General features: G+C 34.7%; 3 protein-coding genes, 1 long non-coding RNA gene and 1 other non-coding gene across 5 annotated transcripts; 2 read left to right on the top strand and 3 right to left on the bottom strand.

Annotated features, from left to right (window-relative positions):
• Positions 1 to 7,465: 7,465 nt before the first annotated feature.
• On the top strand, positions 7,466 to 8,490 carry LOC109166840. Its single transcript, XM_019315716.1, has 2 exons — positions 7,466 to 7,833; positions 8,294 to 8,490. Exons 1-2 carry the CDS (start codon positions 7,501 to 7,503, stop codon positions 8,462 to 8,464), a joined length of 504 nt encoding a protein of 167 aa, XP_019171261.1. The 5' UTR covers positions 7,466 to 7,500; the 3' UTR covers positions 8,465 to 8,490.
• Positions 8,491 to 8,740: 250 nt separating this feature from the next.
• On the bottom strand, positions 8,741 to 8,814 carry TRNAV-AAC. The gene has a single exon. It is a non-coding gene; the product is annotated as a tRNA-Val (tRNA).
• An 805-nt stretch (positions 8,815 to 9,619) lies between these two features.
• LOC109166885 (conserved oligomeric Golgi complex subunit 2) lies at positions 9,620 to 14,899 on the bottom strand. Its single transcript, XM_019315784.1, has 12 exons — positions 14,372 to 14,899; positions 14,062 to 14,268; positions 13,253 to 13,583; positions 12,948 to 13,109; positions 12,774 to 12,873; positions 12,369 to 12,575; positions 12,098 to 12,206; positions 11,117 to 11,317; positions 10,904 to 11,008; positions 10,377 to 10,502; positions 10,120 to 10,254; positions 9,620 to 10,010 (listed from the first exon to the last, which is right to left on the bottom strand). Exons 1-12 carry the CDS (start codon positions 14,852 to 14,854, stop codon positions 9,897 to 9,899), a joined length of 2,280 nt encoding a protein of 759 aa, XP_019171329.1. The 5' UTR covers positions 14,855 to 14,899; the 3' UTR covers positions 9,620 to 9,896.
• A 1,123-nt stretch (positions 14,900 to 16,022) lies between these two features.
• LOC109166837 (dynamin-related protein 1C) lies at positions 16,023 to 22,595 on the bottom strand. Its single transcript, XM_019315715.1, has 16 exons — positions 22,421 to 22,595; positions 22,265 to 22,328; positions 21,623 to 21,727; positions 21,190 to 21,291; positions 20,689 to 20,739; positions 20,509 to 20,570; positions 19,093 to 19,183; positions 18,905 to 18,969; positions 18,560 to 18,754; positions 18,331 to 18,450; positions 18,157 to 18,227; positions 17,617 to 17,842; positions 17,403 to 17,453; positions 17,088 to 17,322; positions 16,685 to 16,824; positions 16,023 to 16,346 (listed from the first exon to the last, which is right to left on the bottom strand). The coding sequence occupies exons 1-16, from the start codon at positions 22,547 to 22,549 to the stop codon at positions 16,221 to 16,223; spliced, it is 1,833 nt and encodes a 610-aa protein (XP_019171260.1). The 5' UTR covers positions 22,550 to 22,595; the 3' UTR covers positions 16,023 to 16,220.
• A 1,085-nt stretch (positions 22,596 to 23,680) lies between these two features.
• On the top strand, positions 23,681 to 24,421 carry LOC109166839. The gene is made up of 2 exons (XR_002051745.1): positions 23,681 to 23,795; positions 24,151 to 24,421. It is a non-coding gene; the product is annotated as an uncharacterized LOC109166839 (long non-coding RNA).
• The last annotated feature ends 1,437 nt before the right edge of the window (positions 24,422 to 25,858 follow it).

The raw sequence follows: 25,858 nt of genomic DNA, 5'->3' as shown, positions 1-25,858 counted from the left end.
GATAATGCAGAATGAGATGTATGTGTTAAAAAAATTTAATTAATTTGCACATAACATTTTAAACTATATTTAAAAATTGACGAGAATCCTTTAAAACTAAGAGTTATATAGTAATATTGAAAAAATCTCTAGGCTATCGATTTTTTATTTTATTTTTAACAAAAAAATTAACATAAAATCCTAAATACCTAATTACCTAAGAAACATCTATAAGATTATAATTGATTAATTTAATTGTAGATTGTATACAATTAAAGAATTAGAAGTTAAAACTTAAAATTAAAGTTAAAACACAATTTCACAAAGACATATAATCACAACTTCAAGTGGTCAAAATGGAAAATGGATAATGAAAATTTGTACTCTACAATCTACATTCCACAGCACAAGTCCACAAATCGATCCAATTACTTTCCAATTCGAGAAAAGATTCGAAAGAACAAAAAAAAAAAAAAAAAAAAAAAAAAAAAAAAAGCAAAATAGTGAAGAAATTACATAGGCGAGCTGCGGCAACTAGAGGCGAATTAGGCGAGGCAGTGCCCGCCGGCTGGCATCTGGGTGGACTGGCAGAGGTGGAGGCAGAAGCGTCTGTGATGGGTGTGGGGTGGACTGGCAGAGCGAAGTAGAGAGAGGCAAAGGAGTGCGACTGACTGACTGCGGCGTCTCGCACTCGAGAGGGAATTTTAATTTTTTTAAGGGTTATTCGCTCGAAACGACGTTGTTTTGAGAGCATAACCCTGATACAAATACAGGTGTTGTGAGCAAATCAATCTGCTAGGCGGTCCAGGCGTCCGGTGGCAGGGGAGACCGATTCCGACATTCTTTGACGCAGTCGGCATGCATGTGCAAGGCTCGTGCGCCGAAACCCTGGGTCGGAAGTATGGCCCTCATCCAGAATCAGAATTGATGGGCATTTCAGAAGAATCTCTTGGCAGGTAGCTGAAGTCTTGTTTCTGCAGATATCGCATACGATCGATGAGAACTGCTTGTATCCCAGAAACATAATGCTCCTCTTCTCTGCTCATTGCCTTAAAACCCCCAGCTATTGTGATCTGTTATCTGCTCTGACAGAATAAAAATCATACAGAGGAAGATCCTCCTCAATCTGCCAATTCTGGAATTCTTTCTTCCAGGTTTGCAGTATCCCTCTTGGCAGAACCACCAAAGGCCTTGCTTCAGGATATCTAGCCATGAAACTCTGCAGAAAACTTATGATCATAAAAGTCTTGCCGGATCCAGGAGCGTGGGCCATTATACAACCCCCCGGATTCTCTGTCACCAAATTTCTGGCAAGAAAATTGAACCCCTCAACTTGGTGGGGTTTCATGAGTGCTCTGTGCCTTGGATGAACACAAATTTCAATCACAGGAAGCTCTTGATATGAGTGTAAGATTTTCCCTAATAATATATATTGTATATTATATATTAGGGCCTTAATATGTTGGAAAACAAAGTGAAATTATCCTTGATTCAATCCCTATTTAATTATAAATATAATTTAATTATAAAAATAATTAAAAAGGGAATGAGTATATTGTTAGAGTTGGATGAAGAAAAGAAAGAAAGAAATTAATTTGCACATAATATCTTAAACTATTTTAAAAAATTGACGAGAATCCTCTAAAACTAAGACTTATAAATAGCAATGTTGAAAAAATTGATAGGCGTCGGATTTTTTTTTTTTAAATTTAACATAAAATCATAAATACCTAATTACATAAAAAACATCTATACGATTATAATTGATTAATTTAATTGTAAATTGTATACAACTTTAAAGAATTACAAGTTAAAACTTAAAAGTCAAAATACAATTTCACAACGACGCAAAGCCACAACTCACAACTCACAACTTCAAGTGGTCAAAATGAAAAATGGATAACGAAAATTTGTATTCCACAATCTACATTCCAGTATTCCACAGCACAAGTCCACAAATCCAATTCGAGAAAAGATTCAAAAGAAAAAAAAAAAGTAAAACAATAAAGAAATTACATGGGCGAGCTGCGACAACTAGAGGCGAATTAGGTGAGGCAGCGCTCGTCGACTAGCATCTGGGTGGACTGGCGGAGGCGGAGGCAGAAGCGTCTAGGCTGGTCGTGGGGTGGACTGGCAGAGCGAAGTAGAGAGAGGCGGAGGAGTGCGACTGACTGACTGTGGCGTCTCGCACTCGAGAGGCGATTTTTATTTTTTAAAGGTTATTCACTCAAAACGACGTTGTTTTGAGAGAATAGCCCTTAAAAAAAATTGGCGTTGTGAGCAAATCGGTCTGCTAGGCGGTCTAGGTGTCTGGTCGCGGAGTAGGCCGATTCCGGCATTCTTTGATGCGGTCGGCACACAGGTGCAAGGCACGTGCGCTGAAGCCTTGGGATGGAAAACAAAGTGAAATTATCTTTGATTCAATCCCTATTTAATTATAAAATAATTAAAAAGGAATGAGTAAATTGTTAGAGTTGGATGAAGAAAAGAAAGAAAGAAATCAGTTCCGAACATAACATATTAAACTATTATAAGAAATTGACTAAACTCTTTTAAGAGAAAGACTTATAAATAGTGAAAAAATGAAGAAAGAATTTCGACCAGTAAGGATATAGATATGCACAATCCAGGCTATTTGGAGAGAGGAAGAGAAAATATTACTATTAGAAAATAATGGCCATTGTGAAGCTAGTAAGAGAGATCAGATAAGGGCGGCACAGCGGCAAATGAAAAGCAAAGTGAAAGTGTTGAGAATTAGGTTTTGCGTAGGTGCAGTGTCACGCATGTGCAAGTTGCTTTGAGTTTCCCCCGGTTTATGCAAACAAGACCAAAAGGAGATAAGTAATGTATCCTCCTAATTTGGATTTGTCAAGAGATGAAGCCTCTGGCTGGGTTGGACATAAGAGAAGGAGCAAAGGCTAAATTTTTCCTAAATCTTCTGAACCTGTATGAAGCCATGGTTTGAAAAGCTGTTGGTGTATGTTCAGTCAGGTAGTATATGAAGTTCTTGGAAAGGTTAACAATTAATGTTAATGGCTATAGTACTGGAAAGGAAATATTTAGTATCACCTGGGATTCAGGCTCAGCAATGTGAGAGTCTTGGATGGAGCAATTAAAGGCTAGTAATTAAGATCTTCCTTTTTCATAAGGAAAACTGGAAATACGGTTAAAACAATAAAAAATGGCGTCGCTTGGACTTGAACTGGAGACCTTCAGTGTGACGTGATAACCAACTACACCACGACACCCTATTGTGATCCGTTTCATAAATAGTTCTAATTTATAACTAAGTTTAATATGACATTAATTAAGTTATTAACCCTTTCAAAACCAAGCTGGATATACACTCTACTCGTTTGTTTACTATTCTTTGGTTAAATTTACATTTTCTTCGTTACTATTCTTTTTCATAAACAAAGTCATTACTATGAGTAGATTAGAGTGTTCTCACAAAAAAAAATATTGAGTCAATGTGCTTTTCACTATATTCCATGTATCAAAATACTTTTTTTTTTTTAAAGTTACTGGCTAGATTACATTGAAGTATCTGTTCATATACTTTCTCAACCTACTGAAACACAAAGAACCAATAACGCCTCCACTGAGGCTTGAACTCATAATCTTCCAAATGGAAGTCCAACCCGGATACCATTAGACCACATAGTCCTGGTCATGTATCAAAATACAAATCAATTAAAATGAATATAAATTTCATTTGAAATCAACCATATTATTAAAATAGGGACACAATAATGGTGATACATTTAGCTAAACCTCCCTTTTATCCGTGATAATAAGGACTATAACCATACTGATACGCCCGCGGCGGCGCAGCTTCATAGGCTGCGGTATAACTACTTCCCCCGCCGTAATATCCACCGTATTGCGGCGGCAGCGGCGGCTGCACGTGCATGTATCCGCTGTGACTCATAGGCTGAGGCACTGTGCTCCTCATTTTTCTCAAATGGTACGCCACGTCTGCATCCATGAAATCGTCGCCAAATCCCCTCACATGAGCCTTCGCCCACGGTGGCGATGGCGGCCGCGCCACCCTTGGTGCCGCCGCCGCCGCCGCCGAATGGCTTTCGCGCTTGTGCACACGGCTCTTGTACTTCGCGTGGGCATCCTCGTAGTCCTCATTGTTACCATTATTATCGTCGCTATTATCTCCGCAAGCGAAATGATCTTCTGCTTCTTCGTCATCTTTTTTGCGACGAATTGGAAAACTGTTTTTTTCCATGGATTCAGTACTAGAAGTAGAAGAAGTAGAATAATGTTTTTGTGGTCCATGTTTAGTAGTTTTGTCGTCATGTGTGTCTTCTTGTTTTGTGGGTTGATAATTAGAGAGGTTAATCATCTTGCAGTAGTATATGACTTGTACTTTTCTCCCTTTCTTCTCAATGGCGTGTAGGAGCTTCCCAAGATCTGTTGTGCCTGCTATGTGTACCCACTTTTTCTTGGCTTCTGCTACCACTGATATCACCCCTGCACCCACCAATAATAAACCACAATTAGGTGTTTAGTAAATAGCTGTTAGCTGATTATGTTAATGTGTTTGATTAGTAGATAAAATTAGCTAATAGTGAAAAATGTTTGGTAAATTTGCTGTTAGTTGATATATAGCTGGTGGTTGATTACCTGTAAAAGGCTGATCGAAAAAAACTGTTTTGAGCAACTTTTTGAATTTTAATGTTTTGGAGCTGAGCAATAAGTTGTTACAAAAAGCTAATTAATTAAACACTTATATTGGCTGTTTAACCAAGTCAAACAGCTAATAATGAATGATCAGTCAAAATTGGCTGATAAGCTAACTATGTCACAAAACATGATCAATATGAATTGAAGAATTTAAGAGTAATAACCAAAGGGTGAACACTCATTAGACTTACATTTGATTTAACATTGATTTCACAAGAAATTGTAGAGTGATATTTAAGTTATAGTCTAGCATAATTTTTGTAGTATCAATGTGAATTTTCATTCTACTTTTAGCTAATAAGATAAAAAGAACAATAAAAAGTAACCGGAGTTCAAAGTCAGACAACTATTAATGACAAAAATACACAACATAATAGTGTACCTTTGATTTTTGAGAAACGTTTCTCAATTTTCTTGGAACATCTCTCACAAAAACAAGAACTCACTTCCAACACACAATTCTGCAACAAATAAAACCCGAAATTAAACCTCATTTGCAGTACCAATATAAACAAAACATAGTACCAAAAATCAATTATTGTCACATCGTCGCAGTCGAATCCGTCACACAACATATTTCTTGTGTGATTTACGGGTCATTACATAAAAATATGACACGCAAAATAGTGATTGCAAATTTCTATCATTACTATTAAAAGAAAAACATAGGACAGATCTTAATTAATCTGCTAAAAAAGGCAATTAAAGCAGTACTTTAGTTGCATTATATTTGATGAATTTGTAAAATCTTATTTTACCTAAAATCCATTAGCAATCAATGGAATAACAAAATTCAAAATACTAAATTAAAATATATGTTCACTGATTCATAAATAAATTAAAATTAATCAAGAATTTCTCAATAGGTGAGAATGTAAGATGAACAAAATCATAGGATTACATATATTACCGGGGGAGGGGCTTCATTTTCCATTAATAATGCTCTTTTTGCGGTCTAGATGTTCCACAATAGCCTACAAATAAAGAAAAAAAAATTGATAACAAAATTATATATATGTTTAACAAGAAAACTAAATCTTTGTACCAAAAAAAAAAAAAATCAAAAAACAAAAAAAAAACAAAAACGTATTGCATTCTTCGTATCATTGTGTATGAATAAGTTAAAATTTTATTAGTAACCACACATATATTAGACCAAGTTTTTGTGTTTTTTTTTTAAGAACAGCTCAGACCAAGTTAGTCGAGCGGTTGGTTTGATAACCACAAAGTTCTAAATTCAATTCCACATCAGTTATTACCTGCTAGGATCATAATGCAGACACAAAATCAAAATTAGTTCATTTTTTAGGTGCGCACCTTCCCATGGTGGTTGCGGATTTTACTCCATCAAAAAAAAAAATAAAAAATAAAAAAAAATCATCAAACAAGAAATTAAAGGGATAGCAAATTAGCATTAATTACGGCAAGAAGAATAACATAATTAACAACCAAAAAAAAAAAAAAAAAAAAAACATTATGTAACAAAAGAACAGACAATAAGAAAAGGTTAAGATTGTGATGATTAATTAAGAAAAGAGTAGCTAGGGTTATGACAAACCTGTTGGTAGGGTTAATGATAGAGAGAAAAGTTTAATCACCATAATATCGTTGAGGGGTTCTTATACCTAGATTTCACAGAACACAAAAGGTAAAGAATTTTCCTTGCCCCTCTTCAGCTGTTCACTTTCCTTATTTCTAATCTCACTTTGACTTTATAATCTTACTCCATAACTCCATAATTAATTAATTAATCTCCGGACTTTACTATATTGGATTTTAAAAAATCCCTTTCCATAGATACAACATTTATATTTATTTTTGTGTATAACACATATTTCACTAGGGGTGTTCAATCGGTTAACCGTTCGGTTAACCGAACCGTTTTAACCGAACCGAATTAATCGAAGTTTTTTTTTCATTAACCGTTAACCGAACCGAAGTTTGCTCTATCGAATTCACCGAACCGAAATTTTTTTCGATTAACCGATTAACCGAACTTTTTAAAGGTAAAATTTAAAATTCTAAAAATAATACCTAAAATAATAAATCTAATTAAAATAAAATACATATCATAATAAATTCATAACAAAATATAAAAAACATGAATTATAAACTCCAAACATCCATAATATCAAATTAGTATTTATATTTATATTATTATTTATATATATATATATATATATATATATATATATATATATATTAAAAACTTCGGTTAACCGATCTTTCGAACCGAATTAACCGTTAACCGAAATTTTAAAATTCCTTTAACCATTAACCGAACCGAAAAAATTCGGTTCGAAAACGGTTAACCGAACTTTGTTGGTTCGGTCAGTTAACTGAAAATTATCCGAAATTTGCACACCCCTATATTTCACCTTCAATTTTACTAATATGGAATTATGAATGACTTATTTTTCCCTTATGGGTGGTAAGGTTTGGCCTAGGGCTTTTAAACAAATAACAATTATAATTCCAATGCACACCGTACTCTTTCTGACAAGAATCTAAAATATTAGAAATATTTATTACTTATAATTTTTCTTAGTGCAGTTTACATCTTCTACCTTGAGTAATGGTTGCAGATTTTTCTCGTCACTAAAATATATCATTTAACCAATGCATTGTATTTACTCTCTTAAATCTATTTGCCTGGTTAAAGGGACAATAATAATATTTTCTAAATCACAAGCAGACAATAGAACAAGTCAATTTTATCTCTTTCACACAAAAAAAAATATGGTCCTACAAGGCTACAATGAGACCATAGAAAAACTATACTCCAACCTTATCTCTTTTATCTTACCCTTAAAGTGCACAAAAATGTTGAAGTATTATGCAGCATTGCTCTCCCTATCCTCACCTCCTCCTTCTCTGCCTATATTTCCCACTGGTTTTACTCTACATTATCCATCTTCACTGAGTTTCTCCTCCTCATCTATCAATGGCCTCAAACCGGCGGCCCGACGCCTTTCGGGCTCACTTCTGCATTCTAGGAGGAGAGTTATATATGATGATGACAATGAAGATGAAGAAGAAGATGGGTATAATGCTGAAATAGCAATGTTGGAAGTTTACAGTCAGTCTGTTAAAGATGAAGCTCTTCTTGTCAAGGCAGTTGTGGATGAGGAGGAAGTTGAAGTCATTATCTTCAAGGTAAAATGTTTTTAGTTGTCATCTTTAAATTACTCAATCCAACAATGATCACACTACAATTACAATTACAATTCATGGTATATATAATGCATATAAATAAATAAATAAATAATATTTTTAAAATTATATGAATTACTAAGGTTGTTTGACTCCTAGTGAGGGCGGCTTATTAACCTTCTTAGTTTGAATCGGTCAGCTATGGGTAACCTAGAAGGGTAACTTAGAATGATTATTTACTCTCTTGTAGTCATTTATCTGTTAAGGTTACAATAGGGGATTTACTCACTGCACAACCATAAGTTGTGGTTGCCAGTTTTCCTTGTCACCCAAAAAAACAAAATAGACGAATTAACATAATTACATCACTACAGAAATTAAAATTACTTTTCAGGAAACAAAATTCATAATTTCCTTTACTACAATTTTTTCTTCTAAATATATATTGTACTTATTATGATAGGGATTTTCGTCATCATTGAGCTACGGGACTTCTCCGGATCCTACCAAAAGTGTCCTTCCAGCAAAGGCAAAGATTAAGTATATAGACAGAATTAAAGGGCCATTTAACCCATCCAACATTGATTATATTGAAAGAGATATACCTTGGGATGCTTTTAAGAGTTTACTTTAGCTAATATTTTATTTTGTTGGTGAGAATTGAGAAACCAAGATAAAACCAAATTATAATTTCTAAATTATAGTTTCTGCCTTGTATTTAGAATGCAATTAACATTGGAATGGTCACATTTCATAAATTTATTTATTTTTTATTTATTGATTTTTTTGTTTTACTACATGAAAAAAATAGTCATGGTTACAATTACAAACGCACAGTTGTTTTTCATGAAGCAAAATACACAGCAGGTGTTATGAGCTTTTAGTACAAAATGGTTTGGAATGAAGAAAATGGCGTCGCCCGGACTCGAACCGGAGACCTTCAGTGTGTTAGACTGACGTGATAACCAACTACACCACGACACCTTACTGCTTGTTGCTCACTGCAGAATATTTATAAATAAAATCACTTTAAATTAAGCAATTCTCTAAACTAAAATAAATTTAATGCAAACTTGAACATATTTTAGAACATCTCTGATATTAATTATGAAATACATCAAACATGTCAAAATCATATTAAGGTATTGAGTGCAAGTGCGACATTTTGTTTTAGCCTGTTACAGGATTTTAACAATTTATATCAAAATTTTATTTGTATATGAATTTATTTAAATTTCATATATAGCTGTGGATACAGTTTATGCAAATTAAAAATATAAAAGAAAATATTGTTTATGATCCTTCTCACCTTTTGGATGGCTTTACACCGGACCTTATCAAACACCAGGTAGTCATTTCTTAGGTCGTCTCCTCAGTAGGCCGGCATCGAATGAGTGAACCCTCTTCTAGGTAGTCCTTTCTCACTTTTTCCCTTTTAAATGGCTTCACTCCAAACCTTATCAAGTACTAGGTAGCCCTTTTCTAAGCCGCCTCCTCTGCTAGGCCGGCACCTTCTAGATAGCCCTTTGCCACCATACAGTCCATACTCTGGCCTTTCAACGAGAGCAACACTTAAACTAAGACAATAACTCCATCACAAAAACTAGCTTATGAATGAAGATTTTAGGTTTGTCATTTATCATTTGTTTTGTTTGCCCCTATGATGCTTGCCGCAAGGCATTGGATTGTGCAAATAATAGTTGGAAAATCCTGACATGATGTTCGATCTAATTGGTGGAGTAAGCTAGCAGTTAACTTTGTCAAAATGAATGATGGTGGAGGTGCTCTGTGGAGAAAAATTGTATAGAATAAATTTGAATATTAATCTCCAACCTGTTAAGAGTCAAAAATTTAAGTCCTCAGATATTACAAAAGAAAAAAGGTTTGTATGTATGGCCAATTACAAGCAATAAAAGATTCTCTGCTATTCCCTCTTCAAATTTGTTGACATTCCCAGTTGAATCATAGAAGCAAGCACTTGTCAGCATATAACTTCGAAACCGTCTTTTCCGGGGAACTGAAAGGCAGTCATAACTATTCATGAACAAACCATTGGCAGCAGCACTCTACAAGCTTATTATGTTCTGCCTTTCTGTAGGGGCAACACACTGCCATAACGAACGATAAGAAGGAATTGTAGCAGCATCGATCCCTAAGGAAGAAAGGTTCCGGGCATATTCCTGATAATCGGAGAAGTGGAAAAAGGATAAACAAATGTACCATGGAGTGCTCTCAAGAATAAATGTGAATTAATCGTGTTTATAGGACTTGTTGAACCATGTTGGTCACCTGAATATCGAGGAACAACTGCATACAGATCTTGTCGGTATCAGATATGTTATGATCTGAAACGTCTGAGCTTGCTCCAGCTCGTCTTTGAGCGCCCAAACGTATCTTCTGAAGTGAAGACTCTGTTTTCCGAGCCTGAAACCAAGATTTAAATCCTATTAGAAGATTTTTCTTGTGCGAGGGCAAAGGGGAGTGGGAAATAAGGGAGAGGATTCAGGATCTTATATTTAAGCAAACTAAGCTTCATATCTGCTTACCACATTGACAAGGTCTGCAGCTAATTCATAGTAACGATCAGTAATTTTGAAGGCGGCACCTTGCAAGAGCTCGAATCTCAGCTCCTTAGTTAAGTATGTTGTAGCCCGTTCTCCATCCAAAAAAGTCTGAAAGGATTCATTATTATTCTCAATTCCTTAACAAAGTCAGTACTCTACACAAGGACAAAAGCTCTGTGTTGCAGGCTTGGAGATATTGTCAATATAGATTTAATAGTGGCAATCCAAATCAATCGTAGAAAAAGAACATCTTTGTAACAGATTTGCTTATTAATTATCATGCTCCAGATCAAGATCTGGGCTGTTTTATGCATGAAGCACTTCACTATACCAGAATCTTCAAAATTTTGAAGAATTCCTTAGAAACTGGTAGAGAACTCATTCACATCAACCAAATACTCTAGCATGGGATAGTGACGAATCAACACAAAACTCTGGGGTTAAATGATATTCCGTAATAAATTAAAGTAGCATAAAACTTACAAACTTACAAGCAAAAGAAAATGTACCTTTAATGGCCGGAGTACACCTGAAACATATGGGGAATGCCTGACAGGTAGGGGCTTGTTTGTCATCCTATATGTAGCAGTTATCCCCTTCAGTTGTCTAATGTCCTGTAGTATGTGTGAGCAAGAGATTGTATCACCAAATAGCAAAATATTTTATATTCTACAAACAAATTATAATGAGATTTTAATAACACAAACTTATTAAAAGCTTACATCCACAGCCCTCTCAACTATTGTCTCAACTATCGCGCTTATCACAAGGGGCAGAAGATCTTTAAGGGACTTTGCACCTTGTAAAATACTTTGTTTTACAAAATCAAGTACTTCAGTTGAGCAAGACTTGAGCAACTCAAGTACATGAGCAAGGTATGCACCACAAACTTCTTCTGCCAAGCAATTCAAATCATGAATTATCTGCAATACAAAACCTTAGTTACATGCCGAATTTTAAATAAATGCTGTATGAAATATGCACACGCCAGTTAAATAACTAAGAGGGATCCAGGGAGGGCATGGACATAAAGAGTTGAGAAATAAAATTGAAAAAGTTAAAATCAGAAAATATAATAATAAATAAATAAATCTTATAATAAAAAATCACCTCCTGTAAGTATATTATCACTCTGATCACTTTACCAAATACTCATTAAGACAAAATTCAACCACTGTATAGAGCTGTAATCTGTGTACATATGAAACTGTTCTAAACTAAATCAATAATTAAAACATATAAAACAGGACACTTCCCCCCTTCTCCATTAGTTTAGAAGGTCTACATTCTTATCAAAACATGGGAAGAAGGGGAAGAGGAAATCTTCTATTTTAGTGGGAAATTTCTGTAAGACACAGAAATACTTCAAATAGCATAGACCCTTTTAGATCTCTAGCACACCCACAGACCTACCTCATCAAACATCTGTCTACAGTTCCTGTAAATTTCACTGAACCAAATTCAATGTCTTCCTATTCTTTCAAAGAAAAAAAGAAAAAAAGAAACAAAAAAAAACTGGCACTGAACCTAAAACCTGTCCTGACTAAGGGTCAAGAATTCCAGTACAATTTGTAAAAGTTGCTGACTTAGAGGAGAGCATGAAGAACAACACCAAAGCAGATAAAATTGCAAGCAGTAAACCATAATTAACTTCTCTCATTTAGAAGGCTTTAAAAATACTAGTGAAAAGAGAGCATACATACAAAGACAAAGTCATCTGAGGCAGAAGAAATAGCCCATTCGCATCCAGGACTGGGGCTTGAATTGCCAGCTTTTCGTGCAGCCAATCCAGCAGACAACCAACTAGAGTATCTACAGTGGTAAGACGGGCAAATATCTATACAATTTAGGGACTCAGTCAAATAGATAAACAGCCTAAGGTCATATTATAAATATATGTATAAAAATTCACATATGTACATGTATTTAAGATCTACTTATTTTATGTGTGCATACATAACAAGAAAAACTTGCCTGGAAAGAAGTTGCAAAGATAATCGTAGAAACTTGTCAGAGCAAGAAAGCACAAGAACATCATCACTCCAGCAGGAATGCAAGCACTTTAAAAGGGTAGCACTCTGCTTCAAGATTAGGTCTTGTGGCTTCTGTTCCTCAGATGACGTTTGTACAAGGCTAGCAACCACAAGGGCAGAATCTAAGGCCCCAGCTATCTCCTGAAATCTGATCCAAGAAAGATACATGTCATTCTTGTTTTCTAACAGTTACTAGTTACTTTTCAAGCCCAACCTTCCCACAGTCTCTCTCTCTCTCTCTCTCTCAAGAATAAATTGAGGGTAGAATGGAAAAATACAAAGCAAAACCAAAAGAAAATAGGATCCCCAATTTGAAATGAGCAGTATACAGAATGCATTTATCTACCTTAATGAGAAATAGACCCCAACATTCCACTGCTTCATAAAATCAGTATATGCAACCTCAGAACGAAACTTGAGCACTTCAGATCTTGATGGACAGTAACCTTGAGAAATAAGAACACATAAGTAGATTGATTTTGACTAGTTAACTCTAGACTTGTGAAATGATTTCAACTACCTTCTAAATAAGCCAAAAAATCCAAGCTTGCTTTGTAATTTTTCAAGAACTCTGTAGGCCTTCCAGGAGAAAACACTCCTGGTTTTCCTTTTTGGATGGTAGAGTGAATCTCTTTAAGGATAGAATTTGCAAGGAAGCTCGATACATGTAGGCCTGAGTTTTCTGCATGTGACATTGGAAAAGTTCATTTGAACAAAGCATAACTGGTACGTATCTGTCGTGCACAAGAAAACTCTTGTGCAAATTATCTAAACCAAAATGCAAGAACATTATAACTAACAGGAAATAAGCAAAAGCAATCATACCAGTTGATGAAATATCCAGTAAAAATTTACAATCTGCTACAATATATTGCTTGATTTTTTTATAGTCCTGTTCAAGTTCATCTCCAGATGCCCCAGAAACTCCAAGACTTTGTGGAATGACTTTTTGGATCAATGGTGCCACCACAGTGGAGCGGAATATATCTTCAGCATTCCTAGTATTATCAATGGCAGCATATGCACGCAAGCAATTGTATACTGCATGTGCATCCCTATGTTCAAGTCCATCTACAAGTGTGTGCCCAAGGCTTGAATCCAATAATGAACTAGCATTCTGTATCCTCTTCTCCATGTTCTCAATGAAAGGCATATTCTGTACTGCCATCACACAGAGAAGTACATAAGTTATCAAAACAACTTGCTAGGTACTTTATCACAGATGGACAATATAGCTTTCTTGTTAATAGTTTGCTCCACCTGAGCTTAGAGGATAAACACCATAACTTTAGTAATAAATCTTATAGAGTTATACTACAACTTATGGACAAAGCTGAGAACAAGCTAATCCAGGATCCAATTATTTTGAATCAATCCATTGATATAACGTTTTAAAACTTCAGAACTGTACTTCATAATATCAAGAAGCAGTGAAAACCAATCTATAGCATTCCTGGAGTTGATCCTCAAAACAAACACCTAAATAACATTTATACTATGAAGCAGAAGAATACAAAGAGAAAAAAAGCACACCCAACAAAATCAAAGAATGCATTCAAAGAAAACCACAACTTGAATGGGATAAAGTGAAACACTGGGAGATTCAATGTCAGAAAATGGGAGCAAATTCAGACCTGCGCATGAGCTATGTAGAACTTCAGTCTATTCATCTCGCTTGCAATTCGCTCAAGATGCATGCTTTGAGTTTCTCTCAGATTCGATCCCTTTTCAGTATGCTGAAATGAGACTCCATTGCTTAAATAACCATTGTCCGCATAATTAGCTATTCCATTTGCCAAATTAGTAGCCCCACTCGGCAATTCCTTGATCAATTTCTCCACCTATATTAAAGATTATATAATTCAATTGGATTAGATAGAAACTGAAGTAACTACACTAGCTTCAGTAGAAAGTTCAATTGAAGCTGAGATTCCCTATCCTCACCTTTGACACAACGTGGAAGGTATCGAGCAAGAGCTCTAGAACTTCCCGAGCCTCACCGGCATCGGCGCGCTGCTTGAGCCGCGAGTGAAGAGCGCTGAGCGAGCTCTCCACGGCTTCGCGGAAAGTGGAGATCTTGTGTCGGATCTCGAGCAAGGGGGCACGCATTCGGACAACGGCTGCGTCAACGTCGGTCAATTTGGTGCTGAGGCTGACGAAATCGGCATAGTCGCGGTTGATTAGGTCGACGAGGTCGCGTTGAAGAGAGGAGAGGTGTGACCTGAGCTCCGAACGGAGAGTGTCCAGTGGGACGAATGTGCGGAGGTCCGAAATGTACGTCTCGGCGTCGAAGTCCTCGGAGAGGAACAGCGGAGGGTTTAGCCATTGTGGGGGGTTAGCGTCCGTCGGATCCCCGAAGAGGTCGGTGGCGGAGCGCGGCGGAGCTCCTGGAGTCGATGATCGCTGAGGAGAGTGGAGATCTGTCATTCTTTCTGCAATCGACTCAAAAGTGAACGCAAGGACGTTAGATCTAACTGATAAACTGATGCATTTTTTATTATTTCTTTATTTTCTTTTTCTTTATAATTTGTTCTTTTCTTCAATGGACAATAGAGGAAAACTATTGGATGCATAATTTTAGAATACACTTTTAGAGTGAGATATAATTTGAATAATAAATTCATAATAATTTATCCTAATGTGGATAAACTATTTTTCGTCAATAAAATGTTGTTCATCTATTTTAATGTATTTTTTGGAGCTTATTATATAAGCTAAACATCACCTAAAAAAATATTTTTCTCAAAATAAATGTTAACAAACACATCAAATATTATTGATGAAAACGTCATACCATTATAACCAACTCTATAATTTTATGAATGTACTTACTGAGCAGTGAAATGGTTTAACAATTCATTAAAGCTACTTAATTTCACTGCTCGGTGAGTAGCTTTAATGAATTGTTAAACAATTTCACTGCTCGGTGAGTAGCTTAATTTAATTAATTGTTAAACAATTTCACTGCTCGGTGAGTAGTTTAATTTAATGAATTGTTAAACAATTTCACTACATAGTGAGTAGCTTAATTTAATGAATTGTTAAACAATTTCACTGCTGGGTGAGTAGTTTTAATGAATTATTAAACAATTTCACTGCTCGGTGAGTAGATTTATATATATTATATTTTAATTTATTTTGACATTATCCATTTATCTATTGAAATGAACTAGCTTATATTTTAAAATATATTTTGAAAGATCAAAACAATTATTATCATATATAATAAATTATAATGTCATGTATATGTTAAGCTTCTAGCAATTATCAATAGGATGCCGAATCCCACATTATATAGAATTTACTAGTCCAGTAGTCCATATACACAGTTTCTAGAAAGCTATTTTTAGAGACAACAGAAATCAGGTGTAGTTAAATATATTTATTTATGGAAGATGAATTTTCTAAAAATTCTATAGTGTTCAAATTATGTCCAAGGGTATAACTCAAGCAAATATTTTGTCTTTTTAAATGCGAAAAAAAATATATTTTAACGTTATTTTAATTTGAGATAATTGTGTTCTTTATTTAAATTAAAAAAAAATGCAAAAGAAAACATTTAAGAGAATGAAAGAATAAAAAAATTAATCAATAATAAACAAATACATCATGGCAAGATTTGCAGCCCAAACACAGCTCCTCCATTACCAATGGGCTTCTATTTTTTCTTTTTAGCAAAAAGAATATGTAGATTTAGCTTATGTATGCCAGTATAGTAGAACTACAAACAAGGGATTTGTGCCGCCATGTGTATGAACCAATCAACAAAAAAGTGAAAATCAAGAGATTTTCATCATTTCCATGCAACAGAGTCAATCTCATCTCTGGCAGATTTGTATAACTCCAGCTTATTGGCTATGGCTTCCCTCCTTGCCATAAGTGAAGGATCTTCATCAAGCATTTTACCCAGCTGCTCCTTCTGCACACATAAACACAAGTAAAGCAAAACACTCTCATCATTTGCTTCTTTTTTTTTTTTTTTTTTTTTTTGTAAATATATTCTTTCTAGCTTGCTTCCCTTGCTAAAACTTCCCTTCCATACTAAACATAGTTTGATGCCATGTTAACTCACAAAGAAAGATGACCATTTTACCAGAAATAACTGGCAACAGACAGTACTAGGTAACAAACAGACAGTAGCATCATCAAATATGATCATTTTCCTGAAATCCCTCACTCATCATCTTTGTTTGGTGGTTTTACCAACAGTAAAATCGTATTTGCATATACTCTAACTAGACAAAATGGCAGTTTTACCTCTCTCCTTCCAACTTCGGAATAGAACTTATTTAACAGTGATCTCTTAGCCTCACGAACTTGGCAATATACAACAGCCTTTGGAATAGTATTCTTTAAGGTGTCACAGACCATGTTAACATATGCGGAGACATTTGAACCTGGCCGGGGCATATCAAGAAAATCATTTTAGACAGTTTTATTTGCTCCAGAAAAGAAAGCCTTTTGATATTCAATACAGAAACATTTAGACAAAATTTTGCATGAGTGCATGACTTTCAATATAAAACATGAAGGCAAGCACAACCATTGATTATTAAACAATAGCAAATTGCAGCAATCATTCCCGGGTGAACTTTTAAAGTGCAGATAAATATTTTCAGTAATCTGAAAATAAACTGTGGGTTGAAAGTTAACGTCTCACCAATTCTCCTTAGATGATGATCTGTGTAGCGATCTGTATTTGAACTATTTTGGTTTGTGCTTGGATTTTTCTCTGGTTCTGATTGAAGCTTCCTGAAATACTCCACAGTCAGGTAGGAAGATTCCATTTCCACCAGTCTTATAACTGTCTTACGACTTTCATCACGAAACCTCTCAAGTGCATCATTTGCGGCAGCAGCTATATCAGATTGAAGTGTGGGGAATCGCTTCAAATCCTACATGACCATAAACTGGATTAAAGGAAATAAAATATTTTCCACTCGAAGCATTCAAAAACAAAAAGAATTCCCGTTACCTCTGTTTCTACAATGGACTTCCTCACCAATTCTTTAAGAATGAAATGCACCTTAAAATACACAAATGGTAAAGAAATTAAAGTCCACTTCAAATTTAGATAATTGAACTTTCACCCAATATCCATAATCCATTATGCAATGGTAAAAAGCACAATTTGCATATAAAGCACAGCGAATAAGAATAAATCAACTATGGAAGGATAAGAATCCTACTGCATCAACAGAAGCTTCAGCAGGGCCCTTGAAGTATCCAAGAGATCCATCAATCAATCTCCTGTATCCTTGTTCAGGAGCAATCAGGTGAGGCTGATAACCATCTGCCTCACTAATGACTTTCTTAACATTATTCAATGACAGGTGGCGATCTAGCGGAAGTTTTTTCATTGCAGATGGAAGCTGATTGTCAAAAACGCCATATATCCTATCACCACCTGGCCTCCTGAGACAATTTTGATCCTCATTATATACTTGAAAATTAAATGAAGTCAAATAACCAAATGAGCTACCATAGTGGACCTAACATAAATATTTTAGTTAGTTGTGGTCAACTGAAGCAACTTTAAAAAGTCATATGATGTTAATAGGTTATCACAGAATATATTTTAGGTTTCAGATTTAGGTTTTACTTTGAGTTGAACAAGCTGCCTGTTCAGACTACTTATATATTTAAAATCAAGCATTTTGAGTACTTTTCAATCAATCAGTCAAAACAATATTCAAACTTTGAGAAAAATGAAGGAAAATGTGTAATACCCTCCATCTAGGTGTTCTCTAAATATGCGATCAAATGCACGACACATTTGCAAAATTGTATACAGCTGTGCCTGCAAACAGAAACAAGCTTGTAGCTTATTCAAAGAAGATCCCTGCCCAAAACTGGGCTTACTTTGGTAAAATAACTGATATTCTGGATTTTGTGTCTGTTACCCCTCCATCTACACCAATAGGCCTTCCAATACGATCTAACTCTGCATTAAGCTCATCAATAGTCTTATTTATTAATGCAATGATACCTGGTATGCGCTGCCTAATGACAACCTCCAAATGCTAAACATCATGAAGAGTAAAATTTCGATGTAAGTATTCCAGAAAACATCATTATATATAGCCTAAGAATAGAACTTAACAATAAAAAATCTAAATTTAGGAGAGGAACCTGTGAGAGAAGTTTTGCAAGATACTCGGAACCCATTTTATGTGCCAGATGTCCATATTCAGGACTAGATTCAAAATACTCTTGTTCCTTACGACGGGCATACATCATGTCAACATTCCTATTGATATCAGCCTGTGAACGATTCATGATTCCAACCCATGGATGTTGGAGCCTGTATGATCTACCTTCAAGTACCTTTAAAAAAACATAAACAAATAAGGAACACAAGAGAAAAAACATTGCTAATATGAAGAAATCAAAAAATATTGATGTGGCAATGATCATATCAATAAATGATTATCTCATCTGACAAGAGAATAGCCTTAAAACTTCTATGGATCATACATCTAAGGCATTTGTTCCTTGATCCATCAGATCTAGTTTAGTTAACACTCCAAATGTCCTTTCTCCTGGAAAATAAAACACATAAATATTAGAATTCTAAATAAATATTAGACTAGAAGGAAATTCAAAATGGCACAGTGAGAATAAAAGAATATATTAATCTATTATGTTATGGAAAGATATTGTACCCGAAGGATCAACTTCTCTTGCAAGCTTTATAGCATCAGAAGTTGCAATGTCTTGGTTGGCTGGAGAAATAGCCAAAATGATGCAATTGGGCTAGGGAGAGAGATATATATAAACAAGGAGATACAGTTTAGACAATTTGTTACTATCCCCCAAAGGAAGAAAGAAGTAAAGGGCAATACATCTTTTGCTATTTGAATAGGGGAAGATGCAAAACCATGTCTTAACAGAATCAACTAGTGATAAACAGTGTTGCATTCTCCCCTTGACATGACAAGGAACAAAGTGACAAAAAACAAATAAGACTTTGTGATAAGTGAAACAAAAGATCAAGATGCACACAGGATTCTATTTTGAAACTAATACATGTGAAGATATAGAATGAATGAAATACGGAGTAACTATTTATCCATATCAAGATTTATTGATATTGCAGTATCTGGTAAATGATCACTTTACCAGGAAGATTTTCTAGGAATTAGCATCAGCTGATTTATATGGATTCTTGGCTGTTAGGGGTTCCTAATTTTGTGCTTGGGATGTGTTATGGAATGTATACGTATTATGAAATGTATATATTATATTAGGAAGCCTGGAGATTTATAGGAATTGGAGTAGGCAGTCGTATGGAAACTTGTTTCTTTATTTGATGTCTTCTAGCATGTATTTATAGGGTTGTGTATTCTCTTTTCTAATGTACAACTTATTCAGAAACTCTTCTCTTTACTACCATAACAGGATGTGTATCTTTGGCTATAAAATACATAGTTGACACACATCTTAAGCGTTATCATATCTCTCTTGATTTCAAGAGGGTCTCTAATATGAGCATTCTGCAATATCCATTAAGGTCTTAAACTAAATAATGGAAAGGATAATGGCTAGAAACTTTTCCAGGGAATTTGTAATTTGTACTCACAATACTGGTGAGAGCTGAGGATATCCTCAATCTTTCTGACCATAAAAAGATTGTCCTCCTAAGAGTTCTTAAGACATTCTAAGGTTGCTCATAAGAACACTATGAACAGATCAGTATGACCATGGTTTAACACTTCCATAATATAGTTCAAATGCAAAACCTCAATTCACCTCCTATAACTTGCTTTCTCACTTATTTGTGTCCTAAATGACATTCATTCTACATATTGCCACTATTGGAGCTACCATCATTAGACTTATAAACTTTTATGCATTTCTTCATAATATTTCACAAGCTTATTGGGCAGAACATTACCAGTTTATGCAACATGAAATCTTTATTTTTGAAACTAATTTGAATTTTAAAAAGTTACACATTTTGGGTTCACCTATCCTCACAATGTGAAAATCAACAGAGCAAAATTGCAGCTCTTACAAATGCACCTGAAAATAGTTGTCTAGATTGTTTCCAGTCTACTGAAGCTAGAAACTCTCAATACCTTCTCCACATAGGAACGAACCATCCCTTCAATATCCTCTACAATACTGTCTGGCTGCCCCTCTGAGATTTAAGAAATATGGTGTTCCAATGTCAGCTATAGTTAACATAACGTACCACTCAATGAAGACAAATTTATTATTTTACTGCAACTAAGGAAAACTAATGATTCAGTGCTCACCTACAGCAACCTTCGTCAATCCAGGAAGATCAATCAGGGTTAAGTTTACCACTGCAAAACAAAAACCCATTTCATAGTGATGCATCCTAGAGGGGATTTAAAAGTTTTGTGCTTGAGGAAAATGTACATAAATGATTAAAAGATATATGAGAAATCCAGTAATAGGTAGGAAAAAATAGCCAGTGAATTACAAAGAGTTACCCTTAGACAAATTATTTTCTTAAACAGAGAGAGACAGAGAGAGAGAGAGAGAGAGAGAAGAAGAAGAAGAAGAAGAAAAAATAGCCAGTGAATTACAAAGAGTTACCCTTAGACAAATTATTTTCTTAAACAGAGAGAGAGAGAGAGAGAGAGAGAGAGAGAGAGAGAGAGAGAGAGAGAGAGAGAGAGAGAGAGAGAGAGAGAGAAGAAGAAGAAGAAGAAGAAGAAGAAGAAGAAGAAATGTTAAAAGAGTCTGCCACAGTGATCTTTTTTTTTTTTTTTTAACATGCCAATACAAACCATTAGGAGAATAAATGCTCAGGTGAATTGGGACATTTGAGATTTGTTTTGACTTCCCTGTAATGCGATCTGTCTCATCTGCAATCTCTTGCCTCACAGTAGCTGCATTGTCATTAAAGAATTATTAATATAAAAGCATACAAGATATGAGTCAGATGAATTTGATTGTCTTTGATGATAAATGAGTAACCAAAAATAAAATAAAATCAATTCATTAACCAGATCAAAGTTATTTTCTGGTAAACTACATATGCTCGATTGTAAACCTAGGGACAAAGGAAATTCTTTCAGGTATCATTTAGAATTTCAAGATATTTGATTTTGTCCGTAGCTTGCTTGAGGCATATACCTCAAATCAGAATAAAGAAATAAATAAAATTACTCGAGAAAAGGAGAGAAATATATTATGGAGTACTCTTCAATTTCTACTTACCAAACTCAGAAAATCTTCTTTTAGGAGCATGAAGAAACTCTGCATATTCAGCCCCTCCCTCAGTCTTATGGAGTTGCAGCACCAATGGCCTCCTTGTAACAATGCCTTTGCAGACAAAAAAAACTTAGCACACTAGGAAAGCCATGGCTCACAATTGGTATTCCTATGGAGATTTACTTCAACAGCATTGAACATTACAATGATGAGCATTCACTAAAAAAAGACAAGTGCTCAACAAGCTTAATGATCTGTGGCCAATGATATAATTTCCCTTCTTCACAGACTGTTACTCATAATTAGATTAAAAAAAAAAAAGCAAGCAAGCTAATTTGAAATAACTAGAATTGATAACCCAAATAGAACTAGGAGGAACAACTTTGGCTAATAGCTTCAGTTGCTATTAAGCCATTTCAAATTTCAATAACTTGTTTGCATAAATTATGACTAAAATAAATTTTGTATTGCAATTTGCTGTAAAAGGAAATATACTGTAGCTTATTTTTACCTATGGAGCTTGAGCTCAATATTCAGCATCCTAATGTGCATCACAATTGAACTAAATGCTCTATCAATTTCTGAACTGAATAGTCGAACTCATCGCATACAGATTGGCGGAGCAAAATTGACTGAAAATATAATTACCCGATCCACGAGGTAGAAAATCTCTCCCCACAACGCTTTCCAGCACTGATGATTTCCCCGAACTCTGATCAATTCACCAACAACAAACACAAATTGAGAAAAGAAACTGGCGTAGGAACGGAAATGCCGTAGAAGAAAAAGTGGAGATGCAGGGACCTGGCCTCCAACGACGGCGACTGAAGGAAGGGCTTCCCAGAGGGAGCCTTCGCCGCCGTGATCTCCCAAGACAGTGCAGGCTCGTTGGATTCTGTTCACCAGTCCGATCAGGCTCTCCATTCTCGCCATTGTTGTAAAGTACGCAGTGACGAAGATTTGGAAGATGAAAAATGGAATTCTAATTCTAATGGGCTAATAGAATTTTGTCAAGGAAGATGATGCGATTCGGCGCGGAGGAAACTGAAAAAACGGTTAGTCGTTGTCACGCTACCTTCTTTAGATTTTTCCTATCATAGTTTTATTTATTTATTTTTAACTTTACAAGAAATATCTATTTTATATTTTCTCTATTTGTTTAACTCAAAGAATTAATGCTCCTATTTCTAAAGATCATTTTTATAATCACTCATTTAAAATGATAACAATGTGTATCGCATTATGAGAACTGAACTCGTAACTTAACGATTGACTATGGGGGCACGCTCTAATGTGAACGGCTGCCCAGGAGAGAAATAAGAACGTCCACGTGTCCAGATCAACGAATTAGATGTAATTTTAGCCTACTTCTATTGTCTGTTTGGAGCTGATTTCGAATAGTTTTGAGTTTTAATTTGGATTTCTATCAAATTTTATGGGGTTATAGTTGAATTTTGTTGAATTTTGGAGGTTTTGTCTACAAATGCTCTGATATGTGTTTCTTCTTGCTAATATGGATGTGGAATAAGTACTATGGGAGAGGAGACAAATGAAGAAATATATGTAGTTATGGAAACTTTGGCAAACAGATTTGAGAAGAGGACTAGAACTTTATTTTAGGAGTGGAGGTTATGTCTACCACTACTAAGATCTAAATAGGAAGAATTAAACTTGAGCTGGGATAAGGAAAAATGCTATGAAAGAAATCTTTGAATTACATTTTGAGTAAATTTATTTGGGTTATCTTTTGGAAAGTTTTTTGACATACCTGAAATTTTTGAATAATATCTTATATATTTAGGGGTTCAAAAACTAGCCTGTATACAAGAGAACAGTAACTTTTTCCGAACTGAACTGCAGAAAATGAGATTTGAGGTCTTGGGAGATGACGATTCACCTGTAATGCACATAATGCTCTACAATCCAGCAAAAATACTTGCTTTTTCACGGGAGTGAGGTAAGCTTTATTCTCTCCTATTAAATAGTAATATGAAGCCTTTAGTTTTTAATTTTTAGTTTCCAGTTCGCTCTGCTTTGAATCAACCTTTACTAACCTTTAATTTACATATAGGTGGCTGTGGTTACAGTTGCTTTTCTAGCAACTCCTCAACTATTAGCCAGAGAACGAATATGCATTTTTGCTGCTCACACAAGGGAAGACCTTCTCAAAGCATTGGAGGTTACAATTACGCCTCTTTATTACTTCTATAATCAATAACGGTTTTGGTCAGTGGAATTTACTGCTCGAGTTCAAAATTTGAGAAGATTGGTCCCCCAACTATTTGAAAAAATATATAATTGTACATAAATGGCTCCCCTGACCAAGCAATGAAAATTTTGCAAAAATGGTTGCCAAATTATTGACATTTGAGAGAAATTGGCATTCCATTACTATGATGATGAATAGTTAGAGTATAGTTCTCCAAATTGGAATTGAGGGAGTAAAATTAGAATAAGCAGAGTGTGGGTAATAAACCTGGAACCACATGCATTCTTGTTTTCATATTGATGAGTAAGTTGTGTTATTGTGACAGGTTATCAGCATAGTTGGTGATATGGCATAAAATACTTTCCTGCTCACTCCTATAAACAACACTTGGAAGAAAACAGAGTTAAGCTGGACTGAATTATTATATGTGAGTGTAGTTTCCCAATGTTGTATGTTTTGCTTCAATTGGGTATTGAAATCTAAAAGGAGTCCAAAAATTGTGTCTAGTGTGAATGCTTACTGTAAGATGTACATATATTGTCATTAAAAGAAATGCTGATTGTCAAAATCTAAAGCTCATGCATGTGTTGCCTTTTGCTTGTTTCATATCAATTAAAAGTTGAGTTTGATTATTGTCAATACCCTTTTGTGTCAAATCTATCACACATGGTCTTTTTAGTACGGTTTACATCACGCATATAGTTTTTGAACTATTATATAGGACTGAGGTTTACTCAATGCTTATCTTCATGTCAGATTTTCTTCGTCATTCAAAAAAAAAAAAAAAGTTTAAGTTGATAGTTGGCTGACGGAATTGACTTCGTTAGTCTTGATTTTTTCTTGGTGATTTAGCTTGGTACGCAATGAGCAAAAGTATGTTGCTTTTAGACTAAACTTGAACTTTTTTTTTTTTTTTTTTCTGTTACAATTCCAATTGGAAGTTATCCCTTAGGCATTCCTATTACCTTCTTCCATAGTTATTATTTGTCGGTCTGCATTCGGTTTACTAAATCACTTTAATCAAAATTTTTATTAAAGCTTTAATCATTAACCGGATTAAACTTTGTATTACCGAATTAACCGAGTGATTTTTTATTTAATCAGTCGGTTAATCGATTAATCGAAATTTTTTTAACTACATTTTTAAATCATTACAATAATACCTATAATAATAAATCCAACTACTTCAATACCTATAATAACAAATTCATAACTTCAATACAAAATCTAAAGTCCAAATATCCATAATCCATGGGGATTTCATTTTAATTTTAGGGATTTCACATTATATTTTTATTTATTTATTTATGTATTTAAAATTTCAGTTAATCATTTGATTAATTCGGTTAATAAATCTTATTTTCTTAGAATTCAAGGAATAAAACTGTCATATTTCTTATGTAAAATTATAAATATATAAGATTTATACTTCGTAATAATGATGATATAATTATAAATATATAATAAAAAGAGTTACTTCCCGAAATGGTCCCTTGACTATAGCGAAATTACCAATTTGGTCCTTGACTATTTTTGTTGACCAATTAAGTCTCTCAACTTTAAAAATCTTAACCAATTTGGTCCTCCGTTTGTTTGACCGTTAGTCAACCATTAACTTGGGACCAAATTGGTAATTCGCTATAGTCGAGGACCATTTTGGTAATTAACTTTAAGGGTGGGCAATTCGGTTCAGTTTTCTCGAACCGAACCATATCAAACTAGTTAGATTCGGTAATACCGAACAACAGAACGGTAATAGATTCTTGTATACCGAACGGTTCGGTAAAAACTCGAATCGAACTGAATTGTTCGGTAAAAACTGAACCGAACCGAATACCGTTTGAACTTTGAATTGCTATTTTGTTATATATTAGACTTTGGATACGGACTATATAAACACCATAACACATAATATAGAACTTTTGATAACAAACCATAAAGAAATCAAATAAAACATTTACGAGAGATACCCGTGAGAATATGAGCTAAACGGCAGAGCAAGCAGCAAGTGACTTGGATTTACTTTTTATTTA

Source organism: Ipomoea nil, unplaced genomic scaffold (assembly GCF_001879475.1).
Source record: "Ipomoea nil cultivar Tokyo-kokei standard unplaced genomic scaffold, Asagao_1.1 scaffold3109, whole genome shotgun sequence".
NCBI lineage: Eukaryota > Viridiplantae > Streptophyta > Magnoliopsida > Solanales > Convolvulaceae > Ipomoea > Ipomoea nil.
Note: the sequence above shows the minus strand (reverse complement) of the source record. Positions and strands in the feature narration are given on the sequence as shown.

Coding starts and splice junctions, on each gene's coding strand:
- LOC109166840 (XM_019315716.1), top strand. CDS start 7,501: ATGTTGAAGTATTATGCAGCATTGCTCTCCCTATCCTCACCTCCTCCT. Junction 7,834..8,293: donor TTGAAGTCATTATCTTCAAG/GTAAAATGTTTT, acceptor TTATTATGATAG/GGATTTTCGTCATCATTGAG.
- LOC109166885 (XM_019315784.1), bottom strand. CDS start 14,854: ATGACAGATCTCCACTCTCCTCAGCGATCATCGACTCCAGGAGCTCCG. Junction 14,269..14,371: donor CCTTCCACGTTGTGTCAAAG/GTGAGGATAGGG, acceptor TCTTTAATATAG/GTGGAGAAATTGATCAAGGA. Junction 12,207..12,368: donor TCTTTGCAACTTCTTTCCAG/GCAAGTTTTTCT, acceptor TTACCACTGTAG/ATACTCTAGTTGGTTGTCTG.
- LOC109166837 (XM_019315715.1), bottom strand. CDS start 22,549: ATGGCGAGAATGGAGAGCCTGATCGGACTGGTGAACAGAATCCAACGA. Junction 20,740..21,189: donor GAGCATTTATTCTCCTAATG/GTTTGTATTGGC, acceptor TTTGTTTTGCAG/TGGTAAACTTAACCCTGATT. Junction 16,347..16,684: donor CCGAAGTTGGAAGGAGAGAG/GTAAAACTGCCA, acceptor TTATGTGTGCAG/AAGGAGCAGCTGGGTAAAAT.